The sequence below is a fragment of the Bos indicus genome, chromosome 10 (genome assembly GCF_029378745.1).
Source record: "Bos indicus isolate NIAB-ARS_2022 breed Sahiwal x Tharparkar chromosome 10, NIAB-ARS_B.indTharparkar_mat_pri_1.0, whole genome shotgun sequence".
NCBI classification, from domain to species: Eukaryota; Metazoa; Chordata; class Mammalia; order Artiodactyla; family Bovidae; genus Bos; species Bos indicus.
The window spans coordinates 12,301,965-12,318,450 of NC_091769.1; the positions used below are offsets into that span (position 1 = coordinate 12,301,965).

The 16,486-nt window shown below is 55.0% G+C and overlaps 1 protein-coding gene across 1 annotated transcript in view; it reads right to left on the reverse strand.

The window, feature by feature from the left end:
• IGDCC3 (immunoglobulin superfamily DCC subclass member 3) overlaps positions 1 to 16,143 on the reverse strand; it is a 43,365-nt gene extending 27,222 nt beyond the window's left edge. The window contains exons 1-2 of the mRNA XM_070796907.1: positions 15,828 to 16,143; positions 12,866 to 13,171 (exon numbers count right to left, since the gene is read on the reverse strand). Coding sequence (XP_070653008.1) covers positions 12,866 to 13,171; positions 15,828 to 15,918 — 397 coding nt within the window. The 5' untranslated portion in view covers positions 15,919 to 16,143. The remainder of the gene's footprint in view (positions 1 to 12,865; positions 13,172 to 15,827) is intronic.
• Positions 16,144 to 16,486: the final 343 nt, after the last annotated feature.

The following is a 16,486-nucleotide window of genomic DNA, read 5'->3' on the forward strand; positions in this document are numbered from 1 at the left end:
TTATCACAAGCAAATACTGGGTTTCAGTGTTCTAAGATCCCGGCTCTCAAGTTAGAATCCCAAATCCCATTTGGCCAACCAGCTCATTGGAAAGAATGCCTGAATGCTTTCTGTCCCAGTTCTGTACACCAGGACTTGGGGCAAGGCCTGCTCTCTGGTCTCAGCTTCCACAGCAGTGATGTGAGAAACAAGGGCAAGAGACTGGAGGACAGGGCAAAGCAGGGTGAGGGTGCATCAGGAAAACCTGGAAAGCTCCCTTCTCCCCACTCCTGCCTGCCCCTGGGGGGAGCACACTCCCCAGCACTGTCAGGGCGACAAGCACACATCTCTGTCCCAGCTACCCTTCTGTGAAGGTTCTGGGCCCCACTCTGCTTCCTGCTCAAAGGCTGGCCTATAGACTTTTGTCTAGCCCCCACCCCTTGTCAGCAGTCCCTGGCCTGCACTCCAAGCCAATCGGGAGGAAGGCGGCTGGGGGCCCTAGACCTCCACTCTCCTGTTCTATTTTGCTCCCCAAGACCAGTAAGAGGCCTCCAGTCGGTGAGAGGTAAAGGCCAGGGAAGTAGTGGAGCATACAGGAGCTCCAAGGACAACACAAGCGCAGTCGCAGACCGCAGATACACTCACACACGCACACAGGTTCTCACATCCACAGACACACAGGGCGCGGTGACTTGACAGCCCCGCAACTGCGCGGCGCAGGTTAATTGAAGGCACATCGATTCTGCCTTGTCGGCCAACCGGCCGGGCCCCGCCTCGGCGAGAAGCAGCCCGCTTTGTGCTGACAGTTGGGGGTATCCCTCTTCGCCGATGCAAAGGAAAGGAGTCGTTTTCAGAGCGCGGTCCACTCATTTCACACCGCGCTTGCCGCGGGGCGGAGGGCCAGTCCCTGCGCAGGTGGTTGAGCGCCCCGCCACACCCCAATCCCAGGGACTCAGTAGCCTCGCTTCCGACACGTGCGTGCTGCCCCGGGCAGCAACCGCCCAGGTAGGGGCAGCGACAGAAGGTGAGGATGACAAGAGAGCTTTGCTATAGAACTGTGATCTTGACAGTTCAAAAAGGAGGAAGCCAAGCCCAGTACGGGAGAGACAGAGGAGTGGGAGAGGGAGATGGAGGAGAGAGCTAGGGCCAGCCTGGGGAGAGGTAGAGAGGAGAGTTGGGGAGGGGGGAAACTACCTTCAAGGCAAAACGAGTCAGAAGTGAGAGGGGACTTTGAGAACCTTGTAATCTGGTCCTCTCCACACTACCTTCCACCCATGGGGAAACTGAGGTCCAGGAAAGTGAACTTTGGGTTTTGTGGGTCCAAAAACCACATGGGGATGAGTTGAATATTCATATATTACAAGCAGCTCCTGGTCGAAGTGGGAGTCAAAGAGGACACAGAAGTAAGGATGACGTCTATGTCAGGTCCAGGCTCCTCCCAGTCCGCAGTCTTGGCAGGCACTTTCCCAGGTGGGAAGCGGGTAGACTGGGAGGAAAACATGCAGGCAGCTCCACGGCAGGCAGGGCCCCAGGTCAGGGCATATGCCCCAGGAAACATCAGCCCCCAAACCAAGGCTTTCAGGTAGGGATGGGGGCAGGATCCAGGACCCTCCCCAGAAGTCAGGTTGCTCAGAGTGAGGGTGAAGAAATGCAGAGCACGCAGGGCTGCCGCAGCATCCCAAGAAGGTCTGGTTGGTGCTCCCTCCCCACCCCCGTTACCGGTTCTCACTCAGAGACCCAAAGTTCACCCTGTTCTAAGGATCCCAGCCGCAACTGGCCCCTCCCCATGGCCAGTAAAGCCCCCGCCCTGTGCCCTCCCAGCAGGCACAGCCCGCCCCTCCCTGCAGTGCTGCTAGGTTGACGACGGAGCCTGCCGTCCAACACACTGCTCAGTGGGGCCAAGAGGGCAGGGGAGGAGCCGAGAGGGCAGGGGCCTCACGTCGACCACTCACCCAGGATGGGGTAGTAGCCGAATCTTCCAGCTACCACAGCGGGCAGGGACTGTGGTCAGGGGTGGGGGCCACGTAACTGCACGAGGCCTTAGGCCACCTTGCCCAGGCAAGGGGACAGCAAAAGGACAATCAGCAGCCTGGCTTCTCCATCTTCCAAGGCTGATTACGTCTCTTCCCTACCACCCAGCCCCCACCCCTGGAACCCCTAGGGAGAAGGATCCTACTCAAGCCACACCAGTTCCTTTCCTGTGATTTGTTCTGAATTTTCAAACAAAGAGTAATTATGACAGATGTGGAGCAATCAGCATCATTATGCGGGGGCAACAAGAAAGGGAAAGGGAGATGAGGGGCCCCGGGGGAGGGGAACTTGTCTTTCCTCCTTGAAACAAGCAATTCTCACACCTACAGCCCAACACCCTCCGGACTTCTCCTGCTGCTGGGAACCTGTATCAGCCACTCTGCCCAGCCTCTCAGGTAGGACAACTTTTCTCTGCAGAGCATCCCAGCAGAGCACCCAGCCTAACTGCCCTCCTGATTCTCCCCAGACCTCCAGCAGCAGCTGGGGGTGGGGACCATGTAGCCCCATCTTGCACACCCAGAAGTGGCTCCCACTTTGGCCAGGGTTCTAAGTTGTTTGCTCCCAATACTCTCACAGGAGCATGGCTCTATTAATATTTCTTAGGCAAAAATACTGATTATGTTCTCAAGGGACTCTAGCCCCCTTTAAGGACACTCAGGCCACTGAATTTTGAGTCAGGCAGACCAGGTTTAAAACCCAGCGTCTCTACTTACTGTGCACCCTTGGGCAAGTTAATAACCAGTCTGGGCTTCTGTTTGCTGCTGCTGCTAAGTCACTTCAGTCATGTCTGACTCGGTGTGACCCCAGAGATGGCAGCCCACCAGGCTCCCCCGTCCCTGAGATTCTCCAGGCAAGAATACTGGAGTGGGTTGCCATTTCCTTCTCCAGTGCATGAAAGTGAAAAGTTCTGTTTACTCATCTGTGAAATAGGACTAGTAACGCCTACTAATGGAAATCTGTGGGAATTAAGTAAATTAACATACACAGGGCTTAGGACAGTGCAGCCCCCTTAGACTAGGAAGACTCCTGCTACTACTACAGGTTCCCACCAGAGCCAGCACGTAGGTAGCCCTCACACTACTCAGCCCAGCATCCGGGGTGCTCTGGAAACTCAGGGACTCTCTGAGATGTGCCATGGATGTCAGGAGCCTATACCCACTGGCTGACACTCACATTCAGAACCACCCCCACAGACAGGGGTGGGGGTAGATCAGGAGAAAAATGGAAATGTATGTGCCAGTATGCCCTGGAGGAGATATAAAAAGATCTCCCCCATCCCCAACCAGAAAGCAGTGAGGCATTGGGCGGGGCAAGCGGCACGAGGGACTCCAGGGGCTCTCCAACCTGCCCAGGCTGGAGGACCAATCACATCCTTGGGCAGGATACCTCCTCAGGGCCTCAGTTTTCACCTCTGTAAAACGAGGAGGTGGGACCAGGCAAGGTCCAAATGGATGCAGTCTGGATGCCTGTGATCCCACTGCGGGGCTGGGCAGACTTCCAAGGTCCTAGATGGACCAGGAATTTTAGGCTTCTTTGACTGTAGCCTGCAACTCAGTGAAAAGGCTAGAACTTGGTCCTCTCTCTTGGTGGTCTGCCCCCTCCTCTCCATTTAGGTGGTCTGGTCTCCATCTGCCCACTCCAAGTCCCTGGGGCCTCTTGCTAGTCCCCCCTCACATTCCAATGGCCTTGGGGGCAGCAGCCAGACCAGAAAGTCCAGTTCCTGCCCATTATCACTGCTTGCATCTGCACTGCAACCCAACACCAGCATTCCAGAGAGTAGCCTGGGGCTGCCCCCACCACCCACGGTGGTCAGTGTCCAGGCTCAGAGACAGGGCCCAAGCAGGGGCCAGCATTCTCAGATTCCTCTCCCGGGGAAGGTGTGCCCCAGTGAGACTCTGACTTGCTGGGGAGGCCACGAACGCCTTCCTTTGGGGTCCTCTTTGCACCTCATCCTCTCTGACTCCCCTCTTCCCATCTCTTTGCTCTGTGCCGAGGCCTGAGCTCACCTACTTTTGCAGCGGTGTCTCCCTCCAAGCACAGCAGCGGAGGGTGGACACAGGAATTGCTACAATTGGAGCCAGAGGCAGGAGGAAACAGAACAATAAAGAGAGCTGGACACAGGAAGAAGGGAGGGCAGGAGAAACCAGGAGGCAGGAGGAATTCTAAGACAAAGACCCCGAACGTGACCTCACAGGAGGGGGTGGGGGCGAGGCAGAGTGTGTAGGGGGTGTCGAAGACTGAGGAGCCTAAGATCCAGGGAAGAGATGGAGAGGGTGGGCTGGGAGTCCTCTGCATCGAATTGTCCTCCATCTGCCTGAATCAGGTGGTGAGCTGGCCTGGATTAAGCCCACACTTCCATCCCCTCCGTCTGCCTGGAGTCCAGGGTCTGGCCTGGCATTCCTCCTCGCTTGCCCCTCTTCAGGCCCTTACTGGACCCCTGTCTTTGCCCTTCCATAGGTCACATCATCACCTGTCGAGGAAGCGCCCCTGGAGCTGCTCCGATTCACAGAGAACACTCTCTGCTCCTCCCTTACCTTCGAGGGCAGTCAGAAAGGGTCAGCCTTTCTTGAAACAGGGTGAACAAAGCTGGTGGGCAGGGGAAGCAAGCTCAGACATCAAAGAATGGTCCTTTGGTGGGGGTGGAGGTGGGGGGTGGTTGGCACACGAACAGCCCAGGCCAGCAGGCTCAGATTGCAGCCAGATTGCTGGCACTCGCCTAATAAATAAGAAAACCATGGTCTAGATTCCCAGATACTATGGCCAGGCCCCCAAGCCCATCATGTAAGCCCCACCCTCTGCCAGAGACCTAAGGCTAGCTTTCCCTCCTTCCTCACTTCAGCTACAGGATCTAATAAAATGACCCACCACTCCCTCTTGCCCTGTACTAGTTCTGTCCATTCTAGATCTCTAGCCTGGTCACACTGCTCAGGGAGGAGGGATTCCCACAGAAGAGTCCTTTGAAAGCTGGACCCTCATCCTGACCCCCTGCACCCTTCTTCGGCACGCAGCTGTATGCTCAGGTGCCCACAGAGGCCCACGTGGCAATATACACACACATTGCTGGTCTCCATGGGCTTCCCAGGTGGCGCTAGTGGTAAAGAACCTGCCTGCCAATGTAGGAGACGCAGGTTTGATCCCTGGGTTGGGAACATTCCCTGGAGAAGGAAATGGCAACCCACTCTGGTATTCTTGCCCTGAAAATCCCATGGACAAGGAGCCTGGCAGGCTACAGTCCATGGGGTCACAAAGAGTCAGACACGACTGAAGCGACTTAGCACTAGCACTGGTCTCTGCGTTTCTTGTTGCAACAAGGCTAGAGCCAGAGATCTTAGGGAGCCATAGGTTAGTTACACAGGCAGACGTTTTTGGAACCACTCGGTCCAGTTTAAACAAAGACAGCAGTGAGCTGTTTGGTTTTCCATCCTGGGTGCCCTTCTGTTCCATTCTACTTGTTTTTTTGAGGGCTGTGTTGAACAGCCTTCAAGCTGCTGTGAAAAGTCTCTTACATACACACACACACGCACACACACACATGCCTGCAGGGACTTTGGAGAGGCGAGGGGAAGGCAATACAAGAAGGCCAGAAGTGAAAAAGTCCTTTCTCCCGGGGGTTGGGGAGGGAATGGGGGGCTAGCGGGGGCTGGGGGCCTGTTTCATTTGCAGGCTGCAAATGCCTCCGCTATTCACCGGCCCGCATTCCCAGCCAAGGCGCCCGGCCATGGACAATGCCGGGAACGGGAACAGAGAAGATCTGCACATTGTGTTCAAGGGGCCAGCTGGCTGCCTGTGGCAGCGGAGCCAAGGTGTGGGAACCAGAAGCTTGCAACTTCCACACTCAAGTCCTGCTGCTGGGGCGAGGGGCGGTCCTCCCACTACAGTTGAGGCCAGCAGGCCTGGGGATACAGCCTTTATCCAGCCAGGGAATACAGTCCAAGGCAGGAGACCCCAAGACCCAGGCATGAGGGCTACCAAGCAATGCGGTTTCTGATTCACACGCCATCTGCCGAAGAAGAGAGTCTCAGCTCCTCTAGAGAAAAACACGCAGCCACAGCCTCCCCAAGATTTTGCCTCTAGTGTGTTAAATTCCCCATTCACCAGCTTCTGTCCCTTTGAGCTATGCTCTCAATTACGAGGTGGGGAGAAACAGAGAAAGTCAAAGAGAAGGAGAGAGCGATGGAGCTTTGCACCTACAAGGCCACATATTCATTTAGTTTTTATTGGGCTCCACAGGCAGAGGACGTGAGAGATACAAAAGAGAGAGAAGCCATTTAGGAGCTTAAAATCGAGTTAAGGAAACAGATGGAATATCCAGCCACAAAACAGTTACTTAACAATGCAGGCAGCCCCCATTGAGAGGAAGGCTGAGCCTGAATGCCACAGACCACAAGTACTCCCCGCCTTAGGAGGGCGAGGAAGAAATTACTGTGAATTAAGTGGTCTTTGGGGAGGGATTGGGTAAGGGACGAGTAGGGGCAAGAATAGACTGGGAAAAGGCTCAGAAAGGCAGGCAGTCCCAAGGACTAACTGGATGGAAAGGAAGCCTTAATATCGCAGCGCAGAGATGAACGTTGGTCCAACGACTCAATATTACAATCAGAAAAACGAAGTCCACAGAGGGTGACTGACTTGCCCAGTTATGCAGGACACCAGTGTCCAGGCAAGGGCCTTTGCACCACGCCTCACAGCTTCTCAAGAGCATCAGAAGAGGTCAGGCTGTGGAGTACTGATTTCCACCTACTTCTGCACCCTGGCATACTTACAGATGACCTGCCTGGTGTGAGAGTAGGCCTTGGCATGTCCATCACTCGTCACACAGGTGACACCTCAGCAGCAGCACCTGCGTTCTGCTCTAACAGGTAGGTGGAAGCATGTGAAGGGCAGAAGGGAGATTTCCTCATGGTTACTTTGGAGCGAGTCCCCTGGACAGCAAGGAGATCAAACCAGTCAATCCTAAAGGAAATCAGTCCTGAATATTTATTGGAAGGACTAATGCTGAAGCTGAAACTCCAATCCTCTGGCCACCTGATGCGAAGATCTGACTCATTAGAAAAGACCCTGATGCTGGGAAAGATTGAAGGCGGGAGGAGAAGGGGACGACAGAGGATGAGATGGTTGGATGGCATCACTGACTCGATGGACATGAGTTTGAGCAAGCTCTGGGAGATGGTGAAGGACAGGGAAGCCTGGAGTGCTGCAGTCCATGGGTTCACAGAAAGTTGTACACAACCGAGCGACTGAACAACATCCACTTTGGCTGAGCTGCCCCTCAAAGAGGAGAGAAAAGCTTGGGTTTCACACACCAGGCCTCCAGGTGACAAAGGCCTCCAGGGTCACCAGTCACTGTGCCAGGAACCATTTCCTTGCACAACTCACTGCCCTACACTGAGGCACTGCTGGGGTTCCCTAAATATACCGAGCCCACCACACAGGCTGTGCCACTAGGCAGCTCCAGCCCATAGTTTTCCCAACCTGCCCACCCAGACCTGGCTCCACAGATCTGTGCTGAGACCCTGTCTCCACATCCACACAGGCATAGATCTTGCTGCTGGAAGAGATTTCAGAGTAGCTGGTGAAACTGCCCTCGCTCAGGCAGGTTGAGAATGGTGCAGACTTCAGGAGCGGGTGACTGAGGGCGTGAGCAGCAGGTGATTTAGTAGGGGCCTAGACCTGGATTTCCTTCCCTCTCACCACACTCCAGTGTGTGGAGTCCAGGCTACCAGGGACCCTCCTGGAACCACCATACCTAAAGAAGCTTAGAACTTCACGTCTCACCTTGTTATCACTCCAGAATAGTAACAGTGCCTAAGGAACATTTTCTATCTGCCCTGCACTGTGCTAAGTTCTTTACACGTATTGTCGTGGGGGCTCCTCCCAGCATTCCTCCTTGCTAAGTATTATTTCCTCAAGTTTAAAGATGAGGAAACTGAGACTCAGGGATTCCAGTGACTTACCCAAGTCCATCCAGCTGGGGATGTGTTTCCCTCCACAGCCTACCCTCATAACCATCGTTGGGCACACCCAGTCAGGATGGCTCCGGGCTACGGGGGAGGCAATCCTGGCACTTCAAGAATCCTACCTGCATTGGAACAGGCTTGTCTTCATCCTAAATTAGCACTCAATACCTATCACTAGGGGTTTCCCAGGTGACTCAGGGTAAAGAATCTGCCTGCCAATGCAGGAGATGTGGGTTTGATCCCTGGGTCAGGAAGATCCCCTAGAGAGGGAAATGGCAACCCACTCCAGTATTCTTGCCTGGAGAATCCCGTGGACAGAGGAGCCTGGAGGGCTACAGTCCATGGGGTAGCAAACAGTCGGACATAACTTAGCGACTAAACAACAGCAACAGCAAACCTAATACTAACAATAATACTTAATGAGCATTTCTAGAGGCCAAGCCCTGGGCCAGATACTTTCCATCCATCATTTCATTTAATTCCCCGACAGCCCTGATAGGATGATGGGATTATGCTTTTTTTTTTTCCTTTTCAAATGAAGGCAGAGACTCATTTGACTTGAGAGTTGAAAGTAACTGTGCTAAGGACATGGCATCTGTGAGTGGCAGAGCTGGGGTTCAAACCTACCCAGATGTGACCCTGAAGCCCATGTTCTCCAAACTCACTGTCCTGCCCACAGACTCCCCTACACTAGCAACTATGATGTGGGAGGGGCTTTCCTCTCACGCCTGTGGGCCAGCACTATGGGCGTCACAAGGGATCCGTTAGACCTGCAGGACCCCCAGGCCCTGGCCTAGACCCACTGATTCAAAATCTGAATCTTATCAAGATCACGGGCACAGCAAAGTCTGACAAATTGCGTTCCAGATCATCTACCTCTTTACTCCAGTTTCCCAAAAGGCTCGAGACCAGGAACTGAGGCCAGAAAGTGAGTGGCAAGAACTAAGTATCTGCCTGAGGTGGGCTGGGGGTGGAGGGGAGCTGAGGGTGGAGGCGAGCTCAGTGTGGAGGGAACCTGGGGGTGGAGGGGGGCTGGGGGTGGAGGGGAGCTGGGGGTGGAGGGGAGCTAGGGGTGGAGGGGAGCTGGGGGTGGAGGGGGCTGGGGGTGGAGGGGAGCTGGGGGGTGGAGGGGGCTGGGGGTGGAGGGGGCTGGGGGTGGAGGGGAACTGGGGGGTGGAGGGGAGCTGGGGGGGTGGAGGGGAGCTGGGGGGTGGAGGGGATTTGGAGGTGGAGGGGGGCTGGGGGTGTAGATGAGTTGGGGGGGTGGAGGCAAGCTGAGGGTGGAGGGGACCTGGGAGTGGAGAGGGGTGGAGTGGGGCTGGGGGTGGAAGAGAGTTGGGGGTGGAGGAGACCTGGGGGTGGAGGGGAGCTGGGAGTGGAGAGGAGTTGGGGGTGGAGGGGGGTGGAAGGGAGCTGGGGGTGGAGGAGGGCTGGGGGTGTGGAGGAGAGTTAGGGGTGGAGGGGACCTGGGGGTGGAGGGGGGCTAGGGGTGTGGAGGGGAGTTGGGAGTGGAGGGGAGCTGAGGGTGGGACCCCCACTTATCTCCCCTCCTTGTAGCCAGCCCATCCCTCTTTGGAGTCATCCAGGGACACAGGTCTCAACAGGTGTGAGTCACTGCCTATTCCCACTGGATCAGGTGTCCCACATGCCCCTCCTGGAGCCTCTCCAGGGGGATGGTAGAGGGTCTCACAGGGCAGCCAAGCTTCAGCGGATGCCCAGAGGCTTGGGAGAATCCCCAGACCCTCCCAGGAAGGGGTTAAACAGAACAGGTTGCACTCAGCCTCTGAAGTGAGAGATTCACTCCCTGAGAGATGTTCCTGGAGTACTCCCTAACTGAATCCCAGTGTGGGAGAAAGTTGGGGGCTGGGAGTGGATTCAGGAGTCTGCTTTTGCTGGCAATGTCACTGGGAGTGAAAGTTGCTGGGTCGTGTCCAACTCTTTGTGACCCCATGGACTGCACAGTCCATGGAATTCTCCAGACCAGAATACTGGAGTGGGTGGCCTTTCCCTTCTCCAGGGGATCTTCCCAAGGGGATCGAACCCAGGTCTCCTGCATTGCAGGCAGATTCCAAGACTGGAATCACCTTTAAAAGAAGCAAAGAGGATTGACTCCATTACTGAGTACCACCTCTGTGCGAGGCAAAGCATGGCGTGTGCTAGTCCTTACTGCCATCCCACCAAGTAGGATTATATGTACATTTCACAGGTGAGGACACTGGGCCATGGAGAGAGTAACTTGTCTAGGATCTCTTCCTTCACGAGGGTCGCAATTTTCAGCCCCCAAACTATAAACACATGGAACAGCAAGGCAGAGAAACCAGACATGCTGGAAGCATGAGTATTCCTAGGACCCTGAGCCATTTCATCCCAGACAGGAGACACTTGCACTGAAGCCAAGGAATGGGCCTGGAGTCCAGTCCATCATGGTCAGGCCATCTTTCAGTGACAGCATCCAGGCCCACTGGATGGAAGAGGAGGCGTTCCCAGCCGTCGGCCTCTGGCTGGTGCCCCACACCGACCTGCCTCACCAGGTGCGCTGGGTGTGCACAGACACAGATTGTGTGTCTGTGAGGGGTGCTTAGCATCCTCCTGCCCTGTCAGCCCCTGTGGAGCAGGCAGGAGAAGCAGGGGCTCTGGAAGGCACCTCACACCCTTTCAGAAGGCCTCCTCCCATGTCATACGACATCTGCCCAGCCTGTGGGCACATGGGCAGGGCATTGTTACCAAAGGAGAGAACCCAGGCAGCTAATCAGCTTTGGAGGTTTCTAAAACCTCACAGGGACATGAGCCTGTGACGTGAGGAAAGGGGATCCAACCGTCCAAGCCTTCCCCGAGGGGCCACGAGCCTTGCTGGGGAGAGAGCCCGTATCAGACTGCTAGGGTTTGGAGGCAAACCCCCAGATGTCCCCAGGACCCCAGAGGCTTAACCAAGCCGACCTCACCTGCTGGCCCTCCCCGCAACCAGAGCCCACAGCTCAACTGCTTATACTGTTAGGAGTTTAAGGAGGCTGAACATCTTGAAGGTATTACCATTTATAGAAAAGCACATTTACAATTAGCTCTATATAAACACCTGGGGATTTATCTCCCAGAAGTCTAGGCTGGTGATGCAGGAGCCATCGAGCCCTCGGAGTTGACACAGGCCAGGGAGAGCTCCCTGAGAAGTCTCTTCTCTTCTGTCCGACAAGCTTCTTTGGGTCCCCACTCTCTGTCCCCACTTTCCCTCCTCACACCCAGCCATCTGCTCGGAGGACGCACCAGCCTCCCCTACACTGCCAGGAGGGCTGGAGGCTGAGGGGTTGCTGAGCCAGAAGTGATTCCGTCTCAAGGTCCAGGGCTGCGTCCCAGAGAGCTCCATATGGGGGCCTAGAGGAGCCTTCCTTAGAACAAAGGGGCATCTTAAACCCAACGAGAGGCCTCCTGCCTCAGAACAATTCATCATTCGCCAGCCGTTCAGAACAACTATGCAAATGCCCTTGGAGCCAGGAAGAAATTGGTCAGGGATCGGACAGGGAAGAGGCAGCGTGCCACAAGGGTTAAGTGGGAGGGTGCAGGATTCAGAATACCTAAACTGCAGTCCTGGCTTCTCTGCTCACCAGAAGGTCGCCGATCCCCTTAAGTCTCAGTGTTCTCATCTGTAAAATGAGGATGACGACTGCCTATATTCCAGTGTCATCACAATGACTAAATAAGATAATTCATATAAAGCACCTGGGCAGGGTGCCCAGCACGCAGCAAGTGTTTAATAAGCATTAGTTTGAATGATTACCAACCCAAATTAAAGCAGCCTTTTAAAGGGATACCACCTCAAGACGCCACCCAGAAGTACAGAGATTATGGGATGCAGAACATTTTCCACTTGGCAAAACTTTTACCCTTTCTCAAAAGCAGTGGTTCTTGGGACTTCCCTGGCAGTCCAGTGGTTAAGACTCCCTGCTTCTAATTCAGGAGATGCAGGTTTGATCCCTGGTCGGGGAACTAAGATTCCACATGCTGTGCGACATAGCCAAAAAAAAAGAAAGAACCAGAAGTCTGTGAGCAGACTTCCCACCCTCATAGCTTGCCACCTTCCCAAGATACGTAAATAATTTTGGTTTATGTGATAATACCTATGAGTGTACACAGATTAAACAGCAACAGCAGACTTTTGGCAGGACAGAGCAGTAGAGCATGACCATAATTTCATCACCACAGTGACTGCTGGTCCATCAGCTAAGCACAGCTCTAGAGATGAAACACCTCTTCTCTCCCAATCAAAAAAGCATACCAAATATCAAGTCATCATAATGTACGCTTTAAATATCTTATAATTTTATTATCAATTACATCTCAATAAAGCTGAAATTTTTTTTTAAGTATGCCAGCAGGAAGGTGAGTGAGGGGAATGTCATCACTGTGTTAACCCTGAAATTATTCTATCATATTTTTTGTAAAGCAAATCGCTGAAGCTTCTGAATGTTATCACTGGTACAGGGGGTTTATTCTACCCCAAAGGTTTGAAAGTCAGCATGTAATTAAAAACTGCATGTAATCAAAATCACCCTTCAAAATCCTCTTAAATCATCCCCAAAGTTTATCTTTAAACACAAAAATCATACTCAAAAGACTGGGATGCTCATAATATACAGGCATATGGAAGCTAAGACACACTGAACCAAGAGCTGAATAAAGCTGGCTTTCTCTCTCCCTCTTCCTACAACAGTGCTTGACTACATTCTTGTCAAATTGCATTCCAATCAGTTAAATGAGTAAATGATATAATTCCACTACTGCAAATTGCTGCTATGCTCCTCTCAGCTGACCCATGCTGAGACAGTTCTCCAGAAGCTACATAAGATGGAATGGCTCCCTTTATCCCTCCATGACCTGGAAAAAAAAAAAAAGTAAGGGCACCCACTTACTTGCAGCCTGGATTCGAGCCTTCCGACTGACCACCAGCCCAAAGCGGTTCTGAGCCACACACTCATAGTCCCCCTCATCTGAAGGGCTGCCGCCTCCATCCAGCAGGAAGTGGCGGATCATCAAGGACCCATTGGCCAGCACAGTGGAGTGGGTACTGTCCGCCAGCTCCACCCCATTCTTCCTCCAGGTGATTCGCACTGGAGGAATCCCCTCCACCTTGCAGCCCAGCATTACGGGCTGCCCAGGGACTGCAATGTCATCACTTGGCTCCACAGCAAATGCCAGTTCAGCAGAGTGGCCAAGACCTGCATCAGGAGGGGGAGAGAGAGTAAAAGGAGAAGTTAGTGTGGAATGAACTCGAAAACACAGGGCTTCCAAGTTCTCTGGATCTGAGTGTCCCATCCCCATCATTCTGCTGTATCGGAATCTCTATTAATATATAGAAATGTATGCCTTATGAAGGGTCATCTCATGCTTGGAATCTCTATTAATATATAGAAATTTCTGCATTATGAAGTGTCATCTCATGCAGTACAGTTACTTAATCAACAGACTGTCTCAGAGAGATGGATATTATTTCTACCACCTTTCTTTTATTTGTATGTTTTTAAAAAATATTTATTTACTTGGCTGCGTTGCAGCACGCAAGATCTTCCTTGTGGTGCATGGACTCTGTAATTGTGGCTCAAGGTCTTTATTCATATCTTTTACAGAAAAGGAAACTGAAGCCCAGAGATGTTAAGCAACTTGTCCGAGACCTCAGAGTTAATAGTTATAAGTCTGGGACCTAAAAGCAAGACTGATTCTAACATAGCTGCTGCCACTCTGTGCCCACCTGGTTAAACACTGAAGCCGCACAGACTTTCAGAGTGTGACCTCAGGTATTCAGTCTGCCCTGGCTTCTCCATCCTCATCTGTTTAAATAAGGAACAACAATATGGCTTGTGTTGTTCGTACATGCTAAGTCACTTCGGTCATTCAATCACTTCAGTCCGACTCTTCGCAACTCCATGACCTGTGGCCCACCAGGTTTCTCTGTCCATGGAATTCTCCAAGCAAGAATACTGGAGAGGGTTGCCGTGCCCTCCTTTAGGGGACCTTCCCAACCTGGGATCAAACCCACGTCTATTATGTCTCCTGCATTGGCAGGTGGGTTCTTTACCACTGAGCCACCAGGGAAGCCCTATGTTAAATATGACCTACAGACGTAAAGGCACTATGAAAAGTTAAAATTTCTACACAGTATAAAGTGAGATAGTAATAAACCGCTGTTTCTTTTTGCTGACAACACCATCTGAACAGGGAGAAGGGTGTGTGGGTCCAGGACTGGGTACAGGCTGGGTGATGGTCCAGCCCCACTGCCCCACCCCTAGGATGCTCTGGGGTTTGGCAGTTCCGTTTGCTTTGCTTTTCTCATAAAGAGGATGAGAGATACCAAACATCTACTCAGATTTCTCAAAATTCAGAAAGAAGGAGGCTCCTAGAACCTTTCTCCCAGCAACCTCTTCACTCCTGCAGAAGAGAAAGGAACTGGAAAAGGGGAAGACGAGGGGGAAGAAAAGAAGGGAGAAGATGAGGCTGATCAGGGAACCAGAAGTGGGAGAGGAGGGACGAGAGCTCCAAGCCCAGGCATGATGCCAAGTCTCCAACTTCTCCAGCGAGCAACTTACCAGACCAGTTACAACTTCAGTCCTGGAGAAATGAACCCGCCTGGGCTGAGAAGGCAGCCACAGACCCCCTCCACATTTCCGGGGAACTAGTGACACGGGAGCGGGCCCCTCCCTTCACAGGCCAGCGCCCTCCCTGGCTGCGAGGAGACGGGGCAGTGAGGGGGAGAAAGCAGAAGGAGGAGCGCTGCAGCTAGGGGCGTTTCCCCCACCCTCAGGGACGTGTAATTCGTATTTTAAGATATTTGAGGGTCACGCCCCTCCAGATCCCTACCCATCCTTCCCAAGACTTGCGTTTCAGCTGCCTCGGCTCCGCACCCCAACCCCAGTATTTTAATAGCAACTGGGGGATGGATAAACTTTCTACTAGATGCGCTTGCGACATCCTGCTTCTCCGGAGCTAAGAGGGGAGAGAATACTGCCCAGAGGAGTGTCTGCTGAGAACTTGGGGTGGGAGGGGAAGAGACTAGATTTTCACTGCTCTCGCGTGAAATGAGCCCGTTACAGTCCCTGAGGGAACAGGGTGGTGGTGACGGAGCTCGGGGCAGCAAAGCCGTCAGACCCCGAGCTCTGCGTGTGCACCCTCCGGGGTAGGGCGGGCACGTGGGCATCCCCGCCGCGCTCTCGCCCTCGGTCGGCTTCTCTTTCCTTTCCTCAGCTCGCAGGGTGTCTCCCCTTCCCCACGCACGGCCAGCCGGGGACCTCCCTCTTCCTCGATCTCTCCCTCGCACTCCGCGTCCTAGTCCCTCTCCAAATCCAAGACGCGATCTCTTCACCCGTCGCAGCCCGCTCAGTCCCGGACTCCGCCCCCGGGGTCGGCGGTCTCCTAACCTCGGCCACCGCGGGCCACTCTGTGCCCACCCTCGGGCTCCGCGCTCCCCAACTCGCCCCTCGGACCGGACTCAGCCCTGCAGTCTCCCAAGGCTCGTCTCTCCCTCTCCCCAACTCCAGCCTGCCCGCCGATCTCCTGCTTTGCCGCGCTCCTGGCCGCTTGGTCCGGGCTCGGACACTACTGAGTCTTGGAGCCGCAGCGGACTGAATGCGAGTCTCTCTTCTGGGGGGTCCATGCTCAGCATCGCCTGGCTCCGCGTTCCCCGCAGCCGGGCCTCAGTGCCCTCTTCCCTGCCTCCGCCCCGTCCCGCTCGTCTCCCCCTTGGGCAAGTCCCTCCAGCCCGCGGTCCGCCGGCAGGTCCGCGCCGCTCTCCCCAGGTCCGCCCCTCGCGCCCGCTTACTCCCTTCTCGCCCTTCCCGGGGCTCGGGCCCCAGCAGCCGCACCGCGGGCGCCCTAGCTCACCGTCGCTTGGCGCAGGCAACAGTAGCAACGGCAGCAGCGGCAGCAGGAGCCGGGGCCGGCGGCGCGGGGGCGCGGCGCGCGAGGCAGCCATGGGGCTCGCGGTCCGCTCGGATCGGCGACGCGCGGCTCTGGGGCCTCTCGCGGCTCACAGTGTCCCGCGGGGTCGGCGCCGGGGCCGGGGCCGGGGCTCCGGCCGGGGCCGAGCCCGGGCGGCTGGGGGCTGGGGCCACATGCCTGCCTAGGAGCGCCGGGGGCGCAGGGCGAGCGCGGCCGCTTGCGCCATCTTGCACCCACCCGGGCGATCTGTCAGCCTCGCTCGGGGTGCGCGCTCCGCACTCTCACCACCCGCCCCGCCCTCCTCCCGCCGCCCCTCTTCCTTCCCCTCCCGGTCCCCTCCCCCAGCCCCTTCTCCCCGGAGGCCGGGTCTGGGGAACAAAAGAGCCGGCGAGCGCTTTAAGCGGCCGGACATTCCCGGCTGCGCGGCGGACGCGCCCCCTGCGCTTTGAACTGGGGCCGGAGCGGCGGGCGCCATCCAGAGCTGAAGCCCCGGACCCCTTCCCGCGGGCCAGCTCCGAACTTGGGGGGCTAGGGGAGTGGAAACCCAGTGGACTGCGGAGTAGGACCGGGTTGCGGAGAAACACGCAAAGCTGCCGGATTCT